Raw genomic sequence first — 23,470 nt, forward strand, 5'->3', positions numbered from 1 at the left:
ATCAGCTTACAGTAGTTAATACAGTTATGATGTAAATTAAATAGCTTTTTGCCTTTTCTAATGCCTAAAGAGAGGGCAAGAGAAAAGGAAAAATCTATTCTTACTGGTGCACATGGGTCTTAACCACAAGGGTGCTGATACATCTGTGACTGAGGCACGTCTGCTGCTGAATCCTCACTGAAAAGCTGACTAAAGGACTTCCAAATGTCACTGAATGCCTTCATCTTGGCATGGATGCAGTGACACATTTACACCAGGTTTAGGCTTAGGGGTGGAACAATAATGCATCCCCAATGAGAAAGCACAGCCAAAAAGTTCATTTTCAACCTCTGAATAAACAGTTCATGAATCCTTTCTCCAATGACATCTCACCTCCTCCACTACAAAGTCTAACAGCAGCAATAAAAAATTGCATATTTCTACCTTTGTATTTCAGTTTAAATGCAGTTTTACACTCTTCCCCCCTTTTTATCCTTGCTACTACTGAATAATATTCATGAAGTCTTTTAAGTTGGAAAACACCTCTAAGATAATTGGGTTGAACCATTAAGAGATGTACTCCATCCTTGCTCTTTCCAGTCTCTAGTCTGGACACACAAGCACAGTCAAATTTTCAATCCAGGAATGTATATTTAAGAAATAATGCCAAAAAGGGGGGGAAAAGGGAGACTATCCACATACCATTTAAGTAATATTTTTTCTTTACAAAAGCAGATATAAATGTTTGGGTCAAAATGCCCAACAGCTGAATAAATACCAAAAGAAACTGTCTTGCATTTATATTACACAACGTATTATTTAAAACAATTGTCTCAAATTTATAACTATTTTCATTATTTTTAAAGCCTGGGGGCTGGAAGGAGAATGCAGTGAATTGCACTGAATTCCTGGTGTTGATCTGAATGTTTTCTGCAAATTCATGGAACTCACATTTTACTATACAGAGAAGTCATTAACTTTGAATGTTTTAAAGGGAGGGCAAAGAAAGGATGGGTAAGTTGTAGAGAAAATGGACCAAAGTCTTCTCAGAGGTGGACAGAAAGAGGATTAGATACAATGGACAGAACCTTCAACAAATGCAGGGAAAAAAAATTACTGGATAAGGGTCTGAGCAATCAGACCTCACTTTGAAGTTTGCCCTGATCTGAGCAGAGAGCTGGACCCAAGACCTTGAGAGGTTCATCTATAACTGTTCTGTTTCCCAGAGTCAGAAATTCTGACACTTCCCCTAGAGATAACTAAAACAAAACTTTTATCCGTGAAAATCAGTCATTTCTGTAAACCTCTCACATGTAAGCAGCAGAGAATTTCTCAGACCCTACCACTGAGAACAGAACAAAACCAAAATTACCTTAAATGAAAACAATTCAAAGCCTGCACTAAGATGGTATTAGGAGACAAATGATGATTCTACACACATACAAACAGCTTTTATTTCACTCATTTGAGAATATCTGACAGCTTGAATAGGTTTTCACTACCTGGCCTCATAGTTAATATGGCAATTTTAACAAGACTGCAATCTGTAATAATGTCAGTCTTGTGTATTTTTCTTGTCACTGTAAGGAATAATAATAAAAAAGAAAAGACAAGAAAGTAAAATGAGGACATTGTGAAACAAAAACGGAAGGAGAGAAAGACACAAGATTCATCTTCCTCCGTTTTTGTGAGGGATGTTAATGAAAAGCTAGAAATGAAAGATGAGAGCGATGAATAAAAATCACAAAAGATAAATAATAATGTATTACTAGAATAGAAAAATCTGTAGAGCATGTTGGCCTAAAAATTCATTTTATCAGCTTTAAGAATATATGTGTTCCAAACAAGTATTCTACAACCAGCAGTTCTTACATGTTTTCACAGGAGACTGCTACACTCCATGTCTGCATCTCCTAACCTATTCCTAACACATCCACAGCAATATGATTAACAGAACTTACAGTAATTCTGGATATTTTCCTGTTTCTACATGTGAAGAGACTGTATTAATCCTCCTGACAAAACCTCACTTTTTGAGACACAAGAATAAAAATTCAGCACAGCACTTATTAAACCTTTAACTAATGTAAAATGTAATTGTAAATAGTGTTCCATGTTTATACAAATGTGTTTCTAATGCAAGGCACAGCAAGATTCTTAGATCTTCGTTTTCTAGTGCTATTTAAAGCTTCTGTCAATAACTTGCAATAAAACAATATCATCATTAATATGTTTTGATTTGGCATGCTGAGGAAGGAAAGTGAAAATAATAGGTCACTTACAAAGCCATGTGTATAGGAGGATAAGGGAAAGGTAAGAGTAGTAAAACTGGATTCATTCTCAAGGATGTTATTCTGGACTTAGTGACATTGAAAAACATTTGGAGTTGTGGTAGATAATCATTAAATTCTCAGTGCTGTGATGAAGGAGCTGTGGTACTCCTGGGTGTATAGAGGAAAATATTGGATGCAGCAGAAAATGTTGGATGGGAGTCACAAAAAGAAAGAGTTGGAATGATGGAGCTAAGGCTGCCCTGCTTCCCTCAGCAGCACAGTGTGTCCATGGGGGAGCTGCTGAAAAACCCCTTTTCTGCCTCCTCAAGTACATCATTAACTCTGCATCCAAAACAGATCCAATCACACTTGGAAAAGCACACCCAGTTCTGGCACCCACAGCTCCCAAGGGATACTGAAACATTGGAGGGTTCAGAGAAAAGCCAAAAAAAAGGGTGATAGAGTATATGGAATTAGCAACAACATCACATCCTTTACAGGAGGAAGCTCTCCTTTCTAGCACAAAATTATATTTCAAGAATAGCCCTTGGAAAGGTACACTTACCATGAATCAAACATTTTTGAACAGTGGCAATAATTGTCAGTCAGAAATATGTAGCAGAAGTCAAGTGCACATCCCCTTTATAGAAATATTAAGGCCAAGAGTGATTTGGGGTTTTCTTTCTAGTATATCTAGTTCAAACTGCAATTAATTTATGAAAGCCTATGCTTTAGTTTATGTCTCATTTCAAATTATATGACCAAAGCAGACCCTTCTGGATTTATCATCTATGAGATGTAACACCTAGGCAGCAATGAAATCAAGTGCTTACATGAAAAAGTAATGACAAGTAGCTAATGTACTTAAAACCAGATTTTAAAAGCAGATGACCAGCAAAGCTCTTTACCCTTTTGCTCAATATGCTTATCTGGCTGTGTATGATAATTGTTTGTCCTGTCTCCCTGAAGGCACTAAATATGTTTGTCTAACAAAGAACAAGCAGTTTATGGGTTTTCTTTTGGTGTTCTTCAAAATACATTAAATTAGCTTCCTGACAATAAAGAATTCAAGTAATTTTTTTTTTAAATTGTATCATCATCGTCATCATTATCGTCACTGCAGATGTGGGCCTCTAGAGAAGTCTTCCTCACAAACCCCCCATACTGAACTTTTTTAATTGATTTTTAGCCACTATTTTGTTTACTATGAAATGTTGAAAAACATGGATTTGGCAGAAATACAAAATTTAAACAAAGCTATAAGAAACAGAAATCCCATACATTGCCCACATTTTTCTATAAAATCCTGATCAAACTAAGGTTGTATTAATCCTTCTGACAGTCATGATAAATAGTTTGAAAATACCTATTCTCTCCCACCAATTTCCTATTTCCATTCTGATCCCCTATGAGCCAAACATTTACTTTCAAATAATTCTGAAGCCACTGTGTATGACCTTTATAGGCTTCTCCAGTTCAACAAGGCATAGATGTTTTCTTCAGGGAGAATCTTAATATTTCAAAGTGATTTTTTTCTTGTTATTGAACAAAAGGTTTCTAAACCCACAATAAGTTCCCACCTCAAATCCCAAAATGAATAATTGATTTATTTTTCTATAGCTAATCAAAAGTCTTGAAGAAACATAAGCTATCTGGAAGCAAAAAAAAAACTTTAATGCATTCTAAATTTTCTAACTAGAATTTACTTCAGTAAGTATGTAAGAGAAATGGAGATTACAGGGGGAAAACATCAATATCTACTTGCTAATCATCATAGGGAGATAATTTTTGTTAGCAAATATCTATACATCTCTATTGTGCTATATAACCACCAGTAGATGATGCCTGGAAAAGAAAGCCCTACACAAGTGGCACATCAGTTACATGAGTTCTTATCACAGACATTCAAATTATACACCAATTAAAACTATGGATCACTGAGGACTAATTATCTCTTAATTATGTATTTTGGTTCCCTTAAATCATCAGCTGAACTATTAAGGGGGCTTTTGCTTTCTCAGAAATACATCAGCAATGTTAAATATTTACAGCTATTCTGGTGGCTCATATTAGGCCTTTCCTAAGGTGATTGGAACAAAGAAATGTACCAGGAAAAATAATGAATAGAATATTTACATTTATTGGAGTGGTGTGGAAGTTGGCATGATATGGATGGAAACTTTGTTCTGGTACATTTCAAGACAAAAGTTAACTATTTTAGCATTATTTAAAGCAAAAAAGGTATAATCTAATAATCAGGAAACACCTCCTCATTTTAGCAATACTTTAGGATTCATGGGAAGCATTTTGGAAAATGCTGTACTGGATTTGAGCACATCAAGCCTTTGGGGCATATTATACAGCCTTGGTATTTATTCTCCATACAACTGACCTTACAATTACAAGAAAATAAATTATAGATATTACAGATAGACCATTTTCCAAGGCAAGAACCAGTAGGTTTCTGTTATTATATTTGATTGCCTAAGAAAGAAAAAAGTAACCATAATTACTGTAGCAGTCCCCATTTGGGTAGTAATTTTCAAGTACTTTCTAAAATGCAATAATTGTACATGTAACAGACATACCTGTAATAATGTAACTATGACTGAGAATTTTAACAATGGTATTTAATGTGTTGAAAACCAGAATTGAGTTTAGCTTTAGATACTAGCACTGAAGGAAATGAAATTTTACTTTCATGCTGCTGTCCTGAATTAAATTTGAAAATAATTTTTAATTTCTCCGTAGAAGAGTTGTTTTTTTTCCTAAAAATAAGTATAGAGCAAAAAGTCCATTTAATACATTTTATTCATATATAAAAACTAATACCATGAAAGATATAAACCTGAATTTCCAGATTTTTTGTTGTCTAACAACCTAAATGCTATGAGTAGAAAGACGATTAGATCAGCCACTTTGACAGAATATTGAAGCACAAATGTATCCTGAGCAGCCTTGTGATCTGTTATTGAGATCCCAGTTTCTTTAGATATATATTCTTTCATTCTAATTCCCTGTATAATTTAATGCCTATATCCAACACATAAAAGCTGACAGAATACTAAACACTATAGATACACAATCTTCATTCAAAATCTCTTCCAAAGCACTAGTTTACTGAATAGATTTATTAAATTTAATTTACTAAATCTCTTGTTATTTGGATCACTTCCTTCTTAACATTAAGATGGGAACTTGCATTTGCACTTCTTGTCCCATGTTCTCACCCTCCTGATTTTGGAGGAAATTTCTCTTTTTTCAGAGTCCAGGATTGATAGGACCTGATGCAAAATGTGAGCACATTAAGCATAACTTTTGCATCCAGCTTTGTTGAGCATGATTTTCACAGCAAAGTGGAGGATGAGTGAAAACGGCATCAAGTTGAAAATGGGGATGTTTAGGTTGGATATTGGGAAAAATGCCTTCACAGAAAGGGCTGTCAAGCATTGGCACAGGCTGCCCAGGGCAATGGTGGAATCACCACCCCTGGCAGCATTTAAAAGATGTGTAGATGTGACAGTTGGGGATGTGGTTTAGTGCTGGACTTGGCAGTGTAAGGTTAAAGGTTGCACCAAATGATCTTAGAGGCCTTTTCCAACCAGAATGATTCTATTTTTCTCTGGTTATTATTATTATTATTACTATTATTTATTAATCCTGACTTTTCTTAATGATCAATATCATCATCTCTGCTGAAAAATTAAATTACATATATATGTCCATTTCAGGCTATTCCTCAGTCATCTATAAACAAATCCACCCTGTACTGCAGGTTGCTTCTATTCCTGTTGTTTTTTTCTGTTCTGACAGAATTTCCTGCTCCTTGCAGAATTTTCACTAAATTATTTCAATGGTTTTCCTGGGTTTTTGTTTTGGTATACTACTTTCAAACCTATTTTAAACAGGGATTTTACATTTACTGTAAGAAAACATTGAAGTCATTTTGGAAGTTAATGCATCCACTTCATCATCAATACCTGTTTAGTGTTTCAGGAATTATAGTGTCTCCATACATTGCTATATGCAGTTACTCAGCAGCCTCTATCAAAACTATTAAGGCACTTAGAAATTGAATTGTCCACCATAAATCATAGGGATTAAATTTAGGCAAGCAATCACTGGTGGCACAGCTACAAACGCGGCTACATGTGGATAAATACACATTTTCCAAGCAAAGGGTCCACAATCATCATCTTAGCAAAATTCAGGAAGGCCCTAAAACCCAAAAAGATCTGATCTTTATTTGTTAATTTATTTATTAGGGTTGTGATACTGTTGTAATTTCTAATGGCAGTGACTGACAAGTTTCACTTCTTGCAGCTTTTGCAACATGTAAGTCACTCATGAATGTTAAAAATTCAAATGAAGTCCAAAACAATAACAAAAAAGCTGAAATAAATTATACTACACAGTAAATTCTATTACAAGGGTAGATATGCTTCTTGATTTACATTACACTTCTCCTTCAGTTGCTACAGACAGGCTATTAACAGGGAAAAAAAATCAATTCTGAAACAGGAGCCAGTAAACTGAAGGAACACTAGTTTCAGCTTTTAAAAAAAAAAAGTCACTTGAAGATTTATATATGAAGTAGTTTTGATTATTTATTGTGCTACTTACCAACAAAATGTAAATCTTCACCATAATTCATTATTCTGTTCTGGTGTACAAACCAATACAGGGCACCAAAGACAGTTTTTGTCAGAAACCACAGTGCAGGAAAAAACCCCAGAACTCCAAGTAGGCTTGCTTAAAAATATTAAAACTTTTTCAAACACATTAGGGCATTCTACATGAATACCAACACCCTGTCTAACTTCACTGCAACAGTAATTGTTTTATGCTGTGGAAACATGTTACTTTAACTATGCTATGTTCAAAAATGTATAACAAGATTTTATATTTTTTTTCATTAAACACAAACCTAATTTTGCCTGACAGCGCTTTGCTGCTGAGGCTGAACGTTACAATTTAAACTGACCCTCCCAATTAAAACTCAGACACTCGTGAATCTTTCATTTACACTTCAGGGAAGAAAGGAAATAACTAGTAGAACAGTTATTATCTCAGATTCAGCTTTAAAACTGGTAGAAAATTTTGCTGCTCAGGCACAAGTTGAGGTGAGACTCTCAAGTTTGACAGTTATAAAGAGATATAGGTGCAGGAATGCAGCTGATCCTGAAGCAGGAATGTTACTGCTGTCCTTAGGGACAGTGATCAGCCCCATAGCCAGGACAGCATTTTAAGGGTATTTGCTTTTTCATATGCAGTCACTGCTTTCCAGAATATGGGAGCAAATGATGGAAAAAAAGAAAATACATCTGTTACCAGCTTAAATGACAAAAATCCCTTGCCATAAAATTAGTTTCCTGAGACTGAAGAACATGTTGTGACTGCTGTTATTAATATTTGCATAGCTGTCAGAAGCCCAAGCTTTATGACTGCTTACTACTTCAGGGACCATTGACCACTATTTGAGGTGCTGGCTACAGGCTGAGTTACTGCTTTCCAATAAATGTTACAGCCTTCAAACTCCATTACCAGTGGAGTCTGAATTGCACTGACTCTCAAAATAAAATAAAAATGAGCAGAAACAAGTTATGGGGCTTTGTCATATATTCTGTTCAGAAATCTAGCCTATTTTAAGGCCAGAACATTCTGTGATGGAGCCCTGTTTAACTGATATATAAGACACAATACACCTAAAGTTCTGGGGCTGTCAAAGACAGTCAAATGGAAGTTGGGATGAAAAATCACATCCTCTTACTTGAGACACTTGTGTTAACATCTGTAACAAACGTAATTTATACAGATTTTCTCTGAAAAGATGCATAAGCTACTGTTGCTTACGAAAGTTAGGCAAGTTAAGTTTAAGGGCCTTAATCCATCCTTATTCATCAGCAACTCTGAATTACAGGAAATGGACAAAAGTTGTAGTGTAAGCTGTTACAGTAATTCAGCAGGGAAATATCCAGCATTTGTGTGCCCTAATACATAGTCCTGAGGAAAAACTGGCCCCTGCCCATTTTACAGCCAGGTCAATAGACAGTAGATCTATTGTGGAAACAGCTCTAAGCTGAAGATGTCCCACAACACCACCTTTCTAATGACCCTTATGCAGCTATGTCACATTTCTGCCTCTTGCCTCAATGAAGAAGAGATTTTACAGCTAAATAGGATGCCTTTAGCATGAGGAAATTAAAATGCAGCATTTTCCCCCAAGGGCTGCAGAGATCACTGGCTGTGTGCCCATGGCAGAAGGGTGTTGGCTGATGGGAACCTGAAGCACATTTCAATAAAGACAGCAGCAGTACAGCTGAAAGAAACTGAGAATTTCCTATATAGTTTCTATGCTTGGCAAGTAATTCACTGCTATCCAGTGCTGAAGAATTTGTATTCTGAGGTGATTAGGATCACCAGTGACAACAATAAAATGGGTCACTGCCTATCACAGACCAATACACCTTAAAGAACTATTTTTATTGACACCGATCATGACATATTCCTTTTTCAAGGCAAAGAAATCATATTTCTTAAGAAGATATTTTGTTGTAGAGCCACCAGGGTGGCTTTATTAACATTGGCTAATTTATTAACATTTTAGAAAAAAAATCCAAGCTTGCTGAATAGGTAACATGAATAATAAAACTACCTGAGGAAGCAGCTGTGAGCCATTGATCCCAATAAACAATCACCTGCTGGGATGGACAGTTTTTCCTTATAGTCATGAAAATCTTGGAGATAAATTAATGCAAAACCAGAGAGAATATAGATGACCTTAACAGAAAGTGAACCTAAATGTCTTGTATAATGAGGAGGGCTGCTTCTTTTCCTATAGAAAAAGAAAAGAGCAGTAACTCCAATACCCAAATCCTCCCAATGAAAGATCCCAGAAATCTCAGCTCCAGCATATCAGGAGGCACAAGAGCAGAAGACTGAAGTGCATACCAATAACACCATTGGTAATAACATCAATAACACAGCTTCAAATACCAGTTTAAAAGGAGGTAAGGTCACTAGTTCTGCCTCCTTAGGAACTCATGTTTTATATAATGTATTCTTGACAAGTTGTGATGAATAATGGAAATACAGGAGGACTGGTACTCAGACTGTACTTGAAAAATGCTCAGTGTGCTGGAGTACTTAGTCTTCTACAAAAGCATTGTGTAAAAGGCATGTGTCAAATTTCTTGTTGTTACCTTGCTTATTAAATGAACAGAATACCTCTCAGGGAAGCCATAATAATTTTCTTAGGTCTAGCAGGATTAAATATGGCCTTCAGCAGTGAGTTAACACAAAACACCAGGTTTTTCCCAGCGTGGTATGGCTAATGCAGTGTGGCTATTTCAGAAAAGGACTGCAGTGCAAATAGACAAGTATCAACCACTTTTGCCTGTTATGAAGGTGAAATCTGGTATGTTGTGATGAAGATGGAGAAGATCATAACTATTAGACCTGATTTAGTACTGGCCTTGGAAATTTCAGCCTCTGGATTGGAATGAACCATGACTTCCTGCTCTTAAACCTAAGTATTAGAAGGTTTCATATACTTTTAAAAGTATATGCAGAATACTACATGCAGAATTATAAAGTTAGCATATAAAACAAAATTTGTTTTCTCTGAAAAGCTCCCTATTCCATTTTTAATTTGAAGATGTTATCTAATGCTAGAGCACCAAAAACAAGAAACCTATAGGGGCAATGTTAACTTCAGGTATTTTCTTGAAAAGAAATTAGAGCCCAGAAAAGTCTGAGAGCTAAATAAAAACCTGTTCATTTAGGATGGAAAATAAAGAGGAGAAAATTAAAATCCTAATATGGTTTATCCAATAGGACCTTAGCTTTCCTTTCTTGGTGCATAAAATTGAGTAACCTAATTTCTAGATGGAATAAGACTATGCAATAGTCAAGCACCACCTCCTCTGAGGAAGAACTGTCTAGACTGATACATGTCAATACACCTCAAAAAGAAATACAAAAAATCCCAGTCTTGTAAGCATAGCAGACAATGGAAATTCTGATTTAAAAAACAAAAAACAAAGAGGAAGGATGTAAGCAATGATCAGGGATTCCCTTCACCAGGGTGTTAAGCTGCTGTGGAAACAGCACAAGAAGGAGCTGAGATCTGCCAGCATGTGCCACAGAGCTGCACGTCTCAGGAATGCATCACCTTAATAATGTTTGTCCTACAATGGCAATACAGCCACCTTGCAGCCACAAAGGTGAGAGAGGGTAATGCGTTTACACCTGAAATTACTCCATGGATTTGTTTAAGCCTGTTTGGCAGATGAAGTTGTTCAATCCTTAGGAAGTGGGAGAGAGTGTAAAAAACAGCCCTAATATGAAGAGTAAAAGCAAGCAGCTAGTCTTCAGTGTTTGTTGGGGTTTTTTAATAAATTAGTACATTCAAGAATGTTAGCAAGCTGCATAAATTCATCCTTCAACACCATAAACACATATTTACAGTCACTGATCAGGTATTATGAAGACAACTCTAGCTTTACATAACACAACAAAAACATTTCTCTGACAGTTTACTCAGAAAACAACTGCTTTAATCCAGGACACTTTATGTAAATAAATATTTTGTAACATGCTTTTGTATTTATATTTGTATTTATATTCCTATATATATTTACATAAATTTTTATATACAGAGATATAAATTTAGGTTCTGTATTTTACAAAAATGTGGAAGCTTTTTCCCACTAAAATGGAAATTTTGTAGGGTGTTTGTATGGTTAACTGCAAAATATTTTCAGCTTGCACTTGTTTCTGAAGTAAATCATTGGGAATTATGAAATTTTATTATCATTTTAGCAATTTAATTTTTAAGACTTAATTCTGTAAGGGAGTTATAGTCAAAAGCCATTCATCCACTTAAGAATCTCCTTCATTGATGCAGGGGACGCTGTGTTCACAAGTGCAGCCATAGTAATCATCAGAATAAATATTGCTGGAACTTCACAGGCCAGGGAGGAATCATGATTGCATTGATTTTTTGACTGTGCTACTGCACAGTATCTCAGTGCTCCAGAAAATACCGAATGAAATTGATTCCAATGAAGTCAAAGAAGAACATAAATTCTAATAAACTATACTTAGTCTAAACTGAAGTCTGTGGTATTGCAATCTGATACAGTCACTCAACGTTTAAAAAAATCAGGGGCTTCAAAAGATAATCATTAACAAAGGACTACATTCAAATACCCAGGTGCCCACAGATTTGTGTACCATGTTCTGTTTACATCTAAATGCTGAAGTTATATTACAATTAAACACGTAGTTCAACAATTTAAATTCAGATTTTAAAATTGACAGCCTAAAGTGTGACTCACTACTAAAAGCACAGAATCATGGAATGGTTTGGGCTGGAAGGGACCTTAAAGATCACCTCATTTCAACTCTCCTGCCATGGGCAGCAGCACCTGAGTAGGCCATGCTGCTCAAAGCCCTGTCCATCCCAGCCTTAAAATCATACTAAGATTGCCCTCATAATAGAATTATTATACACAGAAAACACAGCATGCAAATAACTCTATTTGTATATACTTTCTGTGTGACTGAAATCATTAAATTCAAAGTAAAGCTGAAATAAAAACATCTCTAAAAGCACAAAGCAGTCACTAACCTGTATTTTGATTGGCCAGGAAAAATTGCTGACATAGACATAGAAAGTGATGTTTGGGTTGCTTCGAAAGTTAAATTTTTCACAGGAGAAGCTGTCTCTATATTCCTTAATATTAACCTTGGAAACAACAGGAATCTCTTCTCCAGATATTGTTCCAGCTAAAAAAAATTTAAAAGATCAGGTGTAAATATACATATTTGAGAAAAATATTAATCATCATTAAAGATGCCAAAGTAAATTTGCATAAGAAACATAAATCCTTAATTGCTTTTGGTGTCTTCCCTCTAAAACAACCCCTTATTATAGTTTACATGGCACATTAAGTATATTTAATATACATACAGAGAATTCACTTTGGTGCCAAAAAACCTGTATAAAAATTGGAAACGTGACAGAAGTAACATGAATTTTACAAGATAGTTATTATGGTCAGCTTAACAGATAATATGCTTTTTCTCCATAATTTATGTTTCATTTCAATAAACAGCTCAATAAAACCTGAAAGGGAATTTGTCTACATCTTACATTTTTGCTGTCAAATTTTAATTGTTCATGAAAGCGTTAGTAACGTAACTAGTAATAAACATTTATTAGTTTTTGCAAATAAGTGACTGAGCTAAGTTAAAATAAAGGAAAAAACAGAGTTTACTAGCTATGGTACAGTAAAGTACTTCAGAAATGCATTGCTAAAGAAATTAATGAGTTTAAGACAAACTCTGAACCTTCTTTAAAAAGATTTTTTTAAAAATTATTTCATTTTAAGCATCATGCCTCTCCTTGGATGTGTTTTCAGAAAGTCAATAGAACCAATTCAAAAAAACTGTCTAAATTAAAACAAAGAAAAGTAATGGGGTTCAAAGTTGGAGGAAAAAATAGATAAGCAGCTCCTTTTATCAGCATACACAGAAGAACTTTATTGTTTGATATCAACGTAAAGGTTAATAATTAAATTTTTAGCTTGAACACTGAAACAAAGAAATAAAATCTCAGTCTCTGCAGTAGTTAAGGAAGCAATTTATCTTAATTAAAATCACAGCATTTCATAACACTGTCATTTTAAAAACTTAAATACGCTACAAGCTTTTCCTACCAAAGTAATTTTAATTGAATAGGAGAGAAAGTCAACATATTAATGAAGCTTTATTCAGATTGCAAATTATCATCTGAGGATTAAATAATATAATTAATAACAGCATAATGATAATGGCAAAAGAACACATTTGGCAAAGTTTTATTATCAAAATTAGCAACAAAGAGACAATCAGGTTAAAACAGCTCAAAGGATCATGAAATCGTTTGGGGAAAAACTCATCATACCAAAATTCACTCTCACCTGTAGAACCAATAGACCACGTAATATTGAGGTTAAAGTTGTTTGATGCATTAATTGATATATCCAAATTTTTATTAGACTAGGGGGAAAAAAAAGAAAAAAGAAAGTTAACAAAACATATCAGAATGTATTGCATGTAACTCCATTGCACAGAACCAAATATAGCCTTTTAATCATTTCCCAGTTTTCATTTTAAACATAAATGGTAATGGTTCACTGCCAAAGGCAATTCTCTCTTTTGCTTTGGTAAGAACAGGGTAAAATTTAACATATAACTACACCAGTTATGCTTGTAGATTGTCTTAAGTATAGCAAAATAATTGTCTTCATAAAATTAATGAAAAAAAATATATGCCAAATGCCTACATTCTGATCACAAGCCAAAAATTACTTTCCTCACCTAAAAATGTTTTCTCAGCAGAAGGTATACCCCTTCAATTCATCTCAGCAAGATACTAAAACTTGTTATTCATGGGAACAACAATAAAATAAACAAACTGATAATTTTTCAGAGTATAGATTAAGTTGAAGGAATCTACCATTTAGAAAAGGTTCTCAATGAAGGCACTGGACTAATTTTGCAGCTCTCAAAAAAACATGAACTATCTCTAAAAGCTTATAGACACGTTGCAAACCTTTAATCAATGCCAAACACAATGGAAATCTTAATTCTGAGTCTCTAAAACTTAACTAAAATTATTAACATTTTCTTACCTGTTCTGGATTGGCTATGAAGTTTATGGCAGTGTGATGACGATCATCCTCTTGTAATAAGCTGAAGGTAAACTGATAATCAATCAAAAGGCTGTCTGTAGACAAAACAAAAATTTAAAATAATAAAATAAAGTGTATACATATTAGTTCTATATTATTCAAGGACCTAAAGGTTTACCATTCTTATTGATTTTAAAAGTCAAGGAGAAATGCACAAGTCAGATTTCACTGTTGAAGTGTTTGCACTATAAAGTCTTAAAACGATTAAAAATCTAATTTACTTAATTGAAAAAATAAAATTAAGCAAAAATAACTAAATTAAGAAACAAATTATATCATGGAGTCAGAGCAGTGATTAGACATAACTTGAAATAGCCATTCTTTGTGAAAGAATTATTCCAAAATACAGTATTAAGTGTTGTTAGAGCATTACCAGTTTCCTAATTTCACTCTAAAATAATTATTCAATTACTAGGTTTAAAAAAATCTGGAAAAAGTTGCATCTACACTAAAATTATACAGTATGAACGCTTATTTATTGTAGTAAATAAGATTGCTAATAACTACATGGCACAATGGAACTTTGAAGAGAAATTATGTGACCATCAAGTGTTTCCTTTCTAAACTGACAGAATTTTAAGACATTGTGTTAAGTGATATAAATTTTTTATACAAGGGAAACAAGAGGTTATTTAGTTTTGTACCAAACAGAAATTATATTTTACTCCCCATTGGCTTTTGTTCTAGACATTTTTCTTTCACCCTATGAATGGAGCAGAGCCTGCCAGGCAGCTCCCACACGCTGCTCTCGTCACTGCTCACTGACAATCTGCTGGGCTGGCAGAGGTGCAGACAGAGAAACAGCCACCTTCAGATGATACAACCCATGGCCAGCCCTTCCTGGAAGGAGCAGAAAATGATTGGGACAAGTCACAAGACATAAGTCTTGGGCTATCTGTTGTGTTCCCAGAGGAACGAGATTAACCCTTGCTTGGGTCACGGCTCGAGGAATGACTGAAAAGGAACTTTCCTGCAAAGCAGAAAAGCAGACTTTCACAAGCAGACTCATCAGGATGAAGCAGCACCTCCAAAATGTAAGAAAAATAAAAGGTCACCAGTAATTACTGTTGTTGCAATTTACAGAGGGAGCCATCAAGAATCCCAGCAGGAAATGTCCAGTGCAGAGAGATAAGAATCAGGAGATCCTCCAGAGATGTAAATTGTGATAGGAGATAAATCATCCCTGCACAACACAGTTGTGAACTAGAGGTGGGTGTGGTGGATGCATCTTGAATGCTCTGTTACATGGGCAGATATCTTCATATTCAATAGAACAAATCTTCTAAATCTTTTACCATTACCGTTCTACAGGGATCAAAAGCTTCTATTTTTTCCCCTCTCAAAGGAAATAAGGAGGTGACTTATAAAAGTACATGATTCTGATAATTATTTTATGCAAGTTAAAATATGGCAACATCTCTGGGCTACAACCTAGGGAATAATAGTAGAGCATTATTTTGATCCCTGGCCTGCTGACATTCTTCTAGTTACAAAACCACACAAACAGTGTTACAAATAAAAAATATGTGATCATAAAAATAAAATCGGGAAATACAAAGAGAGTCAAAGATTAAGTCAAAGCAGAAGAAAAGCTGTGTCAGCTTTTTGTTGGATTCAGTAGTTTGCTTACTGCTGACAATCACCTTTTCTGCAGCAACACATCATCTGAAAAAACACATACTGTTGTATCCAATGGGAAGGCTGACACAGAAAGAGAAAAAAATATATTGTCTTGATAGTTAAAGAAAATAGTTTTGGTTTGGTTTTGTTCAGGCCTTTTTTGGATTTTCTTTTTTATTTTTTTTTTTATAGTGAGTGTGGAAGGAAAAGTAGACAATAAAGGTTCATAGAACCACAGAATATCCTGAGTGTGAAGGAAGCCACAAAGGAGTTACATGAAAGGAATTACCATGACATTCAAAGGTGAGAAGTTCACTTTCTCTATTAGTAGCTACCACAGTTCTGTTATTCAAATAAGAATAAGCTGATCTACGTGTCTTAGCTAACGAATTTTGACCAGGTTCCTGCATGTTTATGAAGGCAAAATATGACTAAATATGAAATTAAAATGCCCCATTTATTTATTAATACTACTCTACACTTCTATAGTTATGCAAATCCAATTAATAAATCTCATTGACTCTATCATGCCATATCTCCATGCTTAACAATAAGAAGGCCACGGTACCAGAACATATTTAAAGGTAACAGGACAGGAAAAGATGGCAAGTAAAGACTGACCCCGATTAAATGGATTAATAAAACCTTTAATAATCATGAGTTGACAGGCAAAAATGTTAGGAATAATGTATAGATAGGTCCTCTTCTGACCTGGTCAACTTGGAGCTCCTCAAAATACAGATGACTGCTTCAGTACGAATCTTTGCAAACAGATTTATTGTGAAGGTGTGATAGACCAGCACCACAGAAAGCATTCCTACAGAAGCTCTGGCTACAGCAAGGGCTACAACACACAAGAAGCAGCATTGACAAGCTGTCATTGACCAGATATCATTGATTTGCTCATAAGATATGGAGAATTACCACTTATGTATGTCACAGTCTTCTAAACCCAGACTGTGTCCTGTCAGAGATACAGAGTATAAACCAGAGAAACAGCAGTCGAATATAGATAATATCCCATCATAAAATAACACTGGGAATGGACACAGGACTCTTGCCTCCCAGTCATGAATGAACAGCTCTTCTACATAAGAGTTTAAAAAAAATCAAAGTAATTTACTTTTAAAACAGTATGAGTTCTTTTTTTTTTTTTCCCCAGGGTTTGGTGGTAGTGGTGCTGTTGTTTAGTTGTTCGTTCTCGTTTTTTCAAATGTATAATTTTCAATGTATAATTTACTTGTTAAAAAGCCAACAAAGTATGAACTGATTTTTCAAGGAATGCAGGAAAAGTCTACACTTATAAAAGAAATTAAACTACACAGTTCTTCATAAATTTACCATCTGTAACAAATCAGAAAATTAATTCCACTTTTTCCTATTGCATTCTTACGTACAATACAGATGACAGTAAATTGTGAAAAACAGCAGGAGTTTGTTATGTGTAGAGCCTTTTCTACCAAAGATATCCCATTTTTTTGTTGTGCTATTAATTACTCTATTATTTAATTGTTGATTAATTCAATACTTCATTAACAGCAGCAAAGTTCAGTAGGAAATCCCACACATTATCTCCTCTATAGCACTCAAAGCCTGGAAAAACATAGCTTCAAGAGCAGCTCTGAGAGCCAACACAAGAACTCGCCTTGGGATTCTTCAGAGTTGCCAAAGGATCTGTAAATTACACAAGACAGTCCTACAAACTGAGAAGTGAGGATCTTCTCTAAACTGTTCAGAAGCAGCACTAACAAACACAAATTACGGTCTTTAATTCCACAGAGACCTGCCACGGGACAAATCATTAAATCTCTACCTTGGCCATGGCCTGGGTGCTGTAAAGCAGAAACACTTATCTCTTCCGAGACAATTCTAATTCAGGGAAGGTACCTAAGGTGTGTGTGACTTGAATGAAGCAGACAGCAGTGCCTAAGTGCAGTTATGTGATTCAAAAGCACAAATGAACTCAGGTGCAAGTCAAAGAGCTGAGCAAACATTCCTCCCCATCTTTCTGAGGACTGCAGAAGTTTGCTGAAGAAATTTCATAGGTCAGATAAAGGTTCGCAAAACTTCAAGGAGGATTTGTCTGGACCTATTCTTAAGGTGAAGATTCCAAATCTCTGAAAGTCTCTAAAGCTAGATTTTTATTAGAATATAAATTAGTAGAAGTAATTTAAGAAGAAATTCAGAGTAGAAATTAAAAGGGATTGTAAAGAAGACTCTACCCCCCATTGCACCCTGCTGCTGTCTCACTATCCTTCCCCACTCTCTGATTCTGTTTCATTCTGTAACTTAGGAGACTCTTCCCCCACATGTATTCAGCAGCTCCCAGGGAAAATATCACCTCCCTCTCATCCAGAAAGCTCCACCTTCTGCAGACTGAAGCAGGCAACAGCTTTCCTTCCTACTGCCAAACATCCTCCTGAACATAATATATGCCAGTGCATCATAAGTGCACATAAACTAAGCAGTTACACAGAATATCACATCATATTTCCCAGTTCATAGTGTCACTCAAACTAGAGAGTTTAGCCTCAAAAGCAGGCTGAAATTTAAACTGAAAGTCAGTTCTAAGACTATGACCTGTTCTGAACAGTTAAATGTATAAGTAGCCAAAATATACAATATTTAATTATTATGTTATTATTATAATATATAAATAATAACTAAATGTAGAAACAGCTACTTAAAATATATATGCTGTTGATATATACTGTTGTGTATATTTACAATCAGGAATTTGGAGAGGCCTAAGATTCTACTCCATGTGGGTTTGTTTCTACTTTAAACCTCTATGAAGCCACCATAAGTAATTTTACTCTTTACATAACAAATGAGACTTACTTTTCCTGTTTCTGTTTATTAAGACAGAGACACAGCAAATTTACTCAAGTAGGTGACTCAAGCAGCAGCAGCCAGATAGAATTTAAAGAGCTAGATTCTAGACTATAATCTATAAACTCCCTGAACTCTTATATATAAATTTCCATGGGAAAAGTTTGTGAGGACACAGAAACCTCTCCACAAACCCAGAGCCCACAGCTCAGATATTAATTCCCCAACACACAACACAGTATTTGGAATCCAGAAGCTGGCTATTTTTGAGCCAGGAGTCAGCCCAGAACAGTTTAATATCTGGTTCCAGGAATTTTGTTTCACTTTATCTTAGAAATCATTGATTAAACTAGACAAAAAAAAGTGCTGGGTGATAGGACCACAATACGATCCTGACATTGTCAGTGGTCAAATATTACAACAACTTATGGTTATTGAGTTTTTTCACATCTCTATTTTGATTTTTTCAAAACCCTTGACTGCTTTTACAGTCAAAAGGAGTCATTAAAATCAATTCAAAATGCCAGTAATGAGCATGTGTGAGAACATAACAATAATTAGGTGAAGAAAGATGTTTAATGAAATGAGGAAAATAAATTTCAAAGCAATCCTTTAACACTAGTATTGCTGTTAATTTTCAAGAAACCTCTCAGTTTCATTAATAAATGTCAATGACTTCTGATAAAGATAATATGGCTTAATATGAAAGTTTTGTACTCATATCCATAAAGGAACAGACTAATTCCCATACTCAAACTTGGGTATTGGAAGAAAACTCTGATTATTAAAATGACAATATATTCCCAGAAGAACAAAGGCCAGACAGAAGTTCTTCAGTATTTCTAGAGCACCTCTACAACTCTGTGAGAATATATAATTACAACTGTAATTACTTTAAAAAAGGTAATTAAATTGAATATGTTTAGTATAAATTAGTGATAAATTTATATGTGAAAAGGTATGTTACAGGGGAGTATTAAGACTGTAAAATCAATCACTACAAATCAAGGGTGCCTGTAAATTATTTTTGGGTGAGTGCTCCCCTAATGGGCAGCTATTCAACACTTTGTTCCATGTTCAGTACTCGGTGTTGGGCCCATGCCTCATTTACTACATGCTACACAAGCCCTTTTCTAAAGATGGAATTAATTTCTAATGTGGCTTTCTATAGTATTCATCACTATAACTTTCTAAGTTCTTCACAAAAGTTAATGAATTTGTTACAACATTACTGAAGATGAGAAGGCATTATGAGTGCCATTTTATAGGATGGGAAATGAAACAAAGAGACCAAGGACAAAACCATCTATTAAAAATGAGCAGCCAATTTGAAATACCTGGACTTTGATTTTTCATAATACTCTGAATTATATAACAATACATATGAATATTGCTGTTTGGCAGCTCCTTCCATCATTCATTGTAATTCTTTCCACTTTTACAATGAAACAGGAGAGGAACACACATTCAGCTTTCCATTACACTATCACTGATTCGTTCCCTACAAATTCATTCAGCGCATTGTGGAGTGAAAGTTCCTTGGGAGCTGGTATATAGCAATATTATTAAAAACTGTGCAATCACTCTCTAATAAAGAAGCAAATAAAAAACTATTGTGACAGTAACCTTCATTCTTCCACCCTCCTGCACCCACTGCCTATGCAGCATATTTCAATAAAGGGGGTTTATTAAGCAATTTAAGAATCAGGCTGGATTAAATTCTAGAGAACCACTTTACTTCTGAGCTATCTTTTAACAAATCATTCCAAGAGAGCATCCCAGTTCACTGCATCTGTCAGCAAGAGGAAAGAATGAACCTGGGCTCCCAAAAAGGGAGCAAGAAAATTTGTAACTGGACACATTCATGGCTTTTCTAAATTTGGTCAATGGCCATTCTCCCATGGCTCCTCTCATGCAGTTTCTTAACACACATTTTTAAAGCTGAACAAAATGGCAAACCAGTTTTATACATACACAGAATTTCTGAGAAATGTCCATTCATCTTAGCTCTAAAAGTTTGTTTAGCAAAAGATCTAAGCCAAAAGTGCTGCAATGTGCATCAGCCAGATTTACAAAGAGAGCATGAAACTAGACCCACCCACCTACAACATAGTCTCATTCTCAGCTACAATCTAATTATCCCATTTTATAAATATTAGGTGACAATCACATGATCTTTACTCAATCACTGACTAAAGTGGGTATTTTTCACATTTTTTTTCTAATAACTAATAACTTCTGTTTTGTGAATAAACCCCTCAAAAATCTAGTGTTGTTCTAATTTTATTTCTTGAAATCACTTAAAGTCGTAAGAACCTCCATCATGACTGCAACTTCAGACTTGTCACAGTCTTCCCACACTTTTCTATTTAAGGATCTGTCTATTCATGCTGATTCTAAAATGCATACTCTCACCTCTTCATTGCACAGGCAGTTAGTCTCTCTCCTCCTCGTTCTAGTGATTGGTCTCTATTTCCAGCAAGACTTTGTTGAGAACAGAACTATTCATATTCCTCTCTATCAGTACAAATGCTGCTTTTGAAACCAAATACCATTTTCAAATGCTATAAATCATATTCATTTGTGACCAAATGAAATTCTCCTTGTATTACATCAAAGTTGGGGGTTACCACCAGACCTATTTTCAGTCAGGATAATTATTTTGAACTTTCAGAGCAGCTGCCTGATTCATTCCTCTGTCATCTGTATCTAGCAGCAATCCACTGCCTCATTGTCATTGTTATATTGAATATGTTGGTGTCTGACATTACTTGTCCATTGTGATAAAACAAAAAATCATTTACTGTGAAGTCTTTACTAAAAACTTGCATTTTATTATATGTGATCAGAGCGCAATGAGCTTCAAAATACCCCAGCACTTACTATTTATATGCCTTTTTCCATTTCAAGAAAGATCATGCAAAAATGAATTTCACGTAAGTTCAAAGTCTTTAAAAACATACAGCAATAGCAAGACATTGCTTCTTTTACTGCACTTCAGAGAAATGTACTGGGCTAAAAAGCCCACAAAAAGACAGAGGGATTAGTGTCATAATCAGCAAATTGGATAACTAAGTTTTATTTTAAATAGAAATCTTTTATCTTATGAAATTCTCAGCTGCTATTTGGAAAGGTCTGAAAAGTTGTCAGTTTTGATCCTAAGGGAGGGCCAGAAAAATCTGACCTGTATTAGAATTTTATTCAGCTAAATTTTGCTAATTGTCTCAGCCCACTCTGTATTGACTAAAACTTTCTGTGGATGACAGAAATGCACTGTGTTCAGAAGGGTAAGTCTTAATTTCTTTACTGAAAACGGAAAGACCTAGAAGGTTAATTAAGTGAACACAAGTTTTACAAGGGTGGTTAGGGGAGATGTATCTCGCCATAACTGGCACAGAAGTAAAAGTGTAGGTATGACAATGTCATGGTAAACAAGGCTGGACTTGTGGCTGAGATGTAAAAACTGAGGTACCAATAGTTACCTGAGGCCTTTTAAGCATGCAATCTCAAGATGATGCTCCTAAAGTTTTTAAACCCCAGACCACAACCACATATCATTATTTTTCCTAGATATTTCATTACACTCTTTACTGAAAACGCTGTAACAACTGATGGGTTTACTGTGAACAGCTGCAGACCCTTTCCCAGCTCTGCTCAAGAGCACAAAGTGCAGAAAGCAATGGCTAGGGAATTAGGAGCAAAATATTAGCAAAAGAAGTAGCAACAAAGAAAAGTGAGTGCACCAATCAGTGGGTATCTAAACACCAGTTGTAGGAAAAGGTCTAGGTGTCTCCAATGATGGAACATTTCAGAACTCAGAGCACAGTCTTGTCAAAAGTGTGCTATTACTTGACATTACATATTGACTTGACAGGAGTGCTCAATAAATGTAATTTTGTTTTGTCACACTGGACAGTCTTTGTAATCCCTTAACTCTTGAAGTATTCAAAAAGTGTTAGAAGAGTGGGAAAAATACAAATAAAAAGCCAATAAAAAAAAATCATTAAAATTACTATGGAAGAAATTAAAATTTCTCTCTCCATGATTTTTTTTTTCATAGTGATCTAAATTCATCACCACCTTTGTAACACTCATATTAATATTACAACTCTAACATGCAGTGTTTTTTAATATACCAGCATCAATACTCACTAACCTGATTCTAATTTATTGCTTTCGTTACATAGTCTCTCCAGACTGAAGAGATCTCTGATCTGCTCGTTCTGACAACAGAAGTGGCACTTCTAAGAAACAACAATGTTAAATTATTGTTTGACTTCATGTATTATTGCCAGAGAGGGATGTTTCTTGTCTAGGAAAGTAGTAAATCAAAGCAGTCAGATTTTCATGTTATTTTTAAATCTTCCTCTCATAAATTTCAGTTTATTGTATAATCCCTAAAAATCTACTACATTTCCTTTCAGAAATAATTTTTTGAAAAGCCTCTATTTATACGTGGATCAATGCCAAAAATATGGGCATGGTAGAAGTACATAAGCATTTTTAAATTGTTTATGCTTTTATACATGGACATGTTCAAGCTTTGCTATAAACTGGGAACAGTCAAAAGTTAATCAGACAATAACTTCTACATCTTTACCAGCAGAGCTTTTATCCTGTTTCTCAAATAACCAATAACAAATATTAACAATTAAAGAGGCAACCTCTTGTTACTCAGGCCTTCGAGGAGACAGAACAAGCACTTTACAAATTGTCTATAAATATACACAGATAAATAGGTGCTGCAATATCCCAACATTTTCAAAAATCTCTTCCTTCCCTTTTCTCATTATTTAGCTGAACTTTGCTTAAGAAACCCTAAATCCACACAACCCAAACATCAGAACACACCCCATGCTGCTCGTCTCCCCATGACTTGTACAAACTGTACAACATAACTTGAAGATGAGATGTTTCCACTTTGCTGTCTTCTATCCTGTTTCTCAAACCGTGTGAAATTGTTCGTTCTGAGAAGTAAAATCTCTCATAGCTAATGAATCCAGACCAGGGAAATTGCACTTCATA

At 34.9% G+C, this 23,470-nt stretch overlaps 1 protein-coding gene across 5 annotated transcripts in view; it reads right to left on the minus strand.

The window, feature by feature from the left end:
- Positions 1-23,470, minus strand: part of ATRNL1 (attractin like 1) — a 432,328-nt gene that overhangs the window by 237,835 nt on the left and 171,023 nt on the right. For all 5 annotated transcript variants that reach the window (XM_086899053.1, XM_086899052.1, XM_086899057.1 and 2 more), the window contains 3 exons: positions 13,934-14,028; positions 13,220-13,298; positions 11,887-12,044 (listed from right to left, as the gene is read on the minus strand). In XM_086899053.1, coding sequence (XP_086755179.1) covers positions 11,887-12,044; positions 13,220-13,298; positions 13,934-14,028 — 332 coding nt within the window. The remainder of the gene's footprint in view (positions 1-11,886; positions 12,045-13,219; positions 13,299-13,933; positions 14,029-23,470) is intronic.

Source organism: Cyanistes caeruleus, chromosome 8 (genome assembly GCF_971803275.1).
Source record: "Cyanistes caeruleus chromosome 8, bCyaCae1.hap1.1, whole genome shotgun sequence".
Taxonomy (NCBI): domain Eukaryota; kingdom Metazoa; phylum Chordata; class Aves; order Passeriformes; family Paridae; genus Cyanistes; species Cyanistes caeruleus.